Source organism: Acyrthosiphon pisum, chromosome A1 (genome assembly GCF_005508785.2).
Source record: "Acyrthosiphon pisum isolate AL4f chromosome A1, pea_aphid_22Mar2018_4r6ur, whole genome shotgun sequence".
Classification (NCBI taxonomy): Eukaryota; Metazoa; Arthropoda; class Insecta; order Hemiptera; family Aphididae; genus Acyrthosiphon; species Acyrthosiphon pisum.
In genome coordinates, this window is record NC_042494.1 from 88,172,633 (window position 1) to 88,175,062 (window position 2,430).

The 2,430-nt window shown below is 29.6% G+C and overlaps 1 protein-coding gene across 1 annotated transcript; it reads right to left on the reverse strand.

Annotated features, from left to right (window-relative positions):
- Window positions 1-325: 325 nt before the first annotated feature.
- On the reverse strand, window positions 326-754 carry LOC115033537. Its single transcript, XM_029486278.1, has one exon. It carries the CDS (start codon window positions 752-754, stop codon window positions 326-328), a length of 429 nt encoding a protein of 142 aa, XP_029342138.1.
- Between the last annotated feature and the right edge of the window lie 1,676 nt (window positions 755-2,430).

Consider the following 2,430-nt stretch of genomic DNA (forward strand, 5'->3'; position numbering starts at 1 on the left):
CTCCAACAAGCCTTCTGGGCTATTAAAATATTTAGCATAATATTCTCAGACGTCTTTAGCGTTTGTACCTGATGATCCTCGAAATACAGTGTCTATTGAATCCAATTCACAACAAAGTGTTTCATCATAGTTAATTCCATCACGTATTCTCACAAAATTATGTAAAACACAAGCATCTTTAACAATTATTTCTGAAAAATCAGGTTCAACTAGTAAAGGGGTATGAAACACCCTCAATTTATTGGATAGTATCCCAAATGCGCATTCTACAAAACAGACAGCTATATTTGCAGCAACTTGACAGCCGCAAATTAAAAACTTTTTTCTAGACATCCACGTTTTTTCTAGGATATGGCCTCAATAGGTTTTGGTGTAGACCAAACGCTTCATCACCAACAATTACGAAGGGTTGTTCTTGACCGTGGTCGTCGTTTGGTAGCTTTTTAACTCCGGGTACATTCAATTTATTGGCGTATAATTGTTGTCCTAGGGGAGATCTTTTAAATATATTACTATCTCCTTCTCGACCATATGCACCTACATCCACTGTCAGGAAACAATAATTAGAATCAACCAACACCATAAGTACGATTGAAAAAAACTTTTTATAATTAAAAAAGTCTGTTCCACTAAGTTGTGGACTTATTATACGAATGTGCTTTCCGTCCACTGCTCCTAAGCAGTTTGGAAAGTTTGCATTCTTATAAAAACCTTCAGCAGTATTCAGCCATATTTCATTTGTTGATACAGGCATCTCTAAGGGTTGTAACTTTGTCCATGTACCAATAAAGTTTCCTTTATTATCACACGAATAGTGCTTTTTCCAACTAAAAAATCCAAATGTAATTGATTGAAAGTAGCTCCAGTTGATAAGTACCTAGTAAAAATAATAAGATTTACTTAACTTAAAATTTTTAAAAACTCATAAATTGCCCAGCCTCGAGTATTAATTTGTTAACAAATTGTAGATTCTGAGCGGAGCCATAAATGTTTTTATTTTACAATGATGTGTGTTTTTTTTTATATATATTTTTTTAAAATTTTAAATTTTGTGTCTATCATCACCTTTTAGGACAGTAAAAGTGCTTAGATTTTCTTTAACAGTAACTTTTCTGATAGGAAAGTGAATCTGGTTGGTAAAATTTTGTTGATTAAAAAAAGTTGAAAATTTAATAGAAGGCTCCTAGCATATTGTTTGAGAGCCAGATGAAAAAAAAGAAATTCCATATGCACAATTTTTTTTATAAAGTTCAAATTTTGACAAAATAACTAAAAGTCACGAAAATTTGCAAATAATTTTGAGTTAGAAATTCATAAAAACTTTTATTTTTAAATCTAAGATTATGCTTGCAATTTTAATTAAAATTCATATTTTTTTAGTTAAAGAACTACAAAAGAAGTGGAAAAGCATACGCGATGCTTTCAGAAAAGAACATATCAAGTATGATAGATCTGGTTCTCAAGCATCAAAAAAACCAAAATACTGTTATTATGATGCTTTTTCATTTTTAACACCGATATTTACAGTTCCACAGTAAGTTTCGCCTACTTTAGTTACAAAATATTTCTACTATATACAATTTTACAATAAACCTATATATTTGCCTACTTATTATATAGAATTAATTTTTAGATTAAACTATGTAGATAATAAAATGTTCTAAATGCTTCTAAATTTTTTAAGTGGTTGAAGTCACAATTTTGACGATTTTCGTCAAAATTGCTAAAATGTGCAAATTATTTTAGATTATGAGCGGAGCGATGAATGTATAGATTTTACAATGATGTGTGTTTTTATTTTTTATTTTTGTGTCTGTGTACATGATAAGTAGTCGAAATAATGCTTCAATTTTCAACTTCAGTATCTTGTTCGATGGGAAAGTGAATATTATTGGTGCATTGGGGGGGGGTCAAAGTTTAAAATTCTCAGTAATTTTCAAAAGCGCCGCGAAAAACAAAAGAAAAATTAAGGAAAAACGGGAATTTTTACGCAAAATCGACTTTGGTTTTTGGTGTAACATCAAAACAAATGACCGTAGATACATGAAATTTTCACTGGTCGTTTATATTTCTATTTTATATACGTGATAAAATTTTCAAAATATTTTGATTTGTTTAGGGACATTTTCAGTTTCAAATTGTATTAGTTTGTGTAACTTTGTGCTATACCAGCCATTGTATTGTTCAAATGTTGTATTTTCCACATAATATTGTCAATCTAAAAACAATTATTTTAGTAGAGTTCTTTCAGATTTCTATTTCAAACAACAGTTATATTTTATTTTAGATTCTGAGTGGAACGATTAATGTATTGATTTTACAATGATGTGTGTTTTTTTTTTTTTGTGTGTCTGTGTATTCGATAAGTAGTCGAAATAATGCTTCGATTTTCAATTTCAGTATCTTGTTTGATTGGAAAGTGAATATTGT

Bases quoted from the DNA above. Each gene is read 5' to 3' on its own strand.
- LOC115033537 (XM_029486278.1), bottom strand. From the start codon at position 754: ATGCCTGTATCAACAAATGAAATATGGCTGAATACTGCTGAAGGTTTT.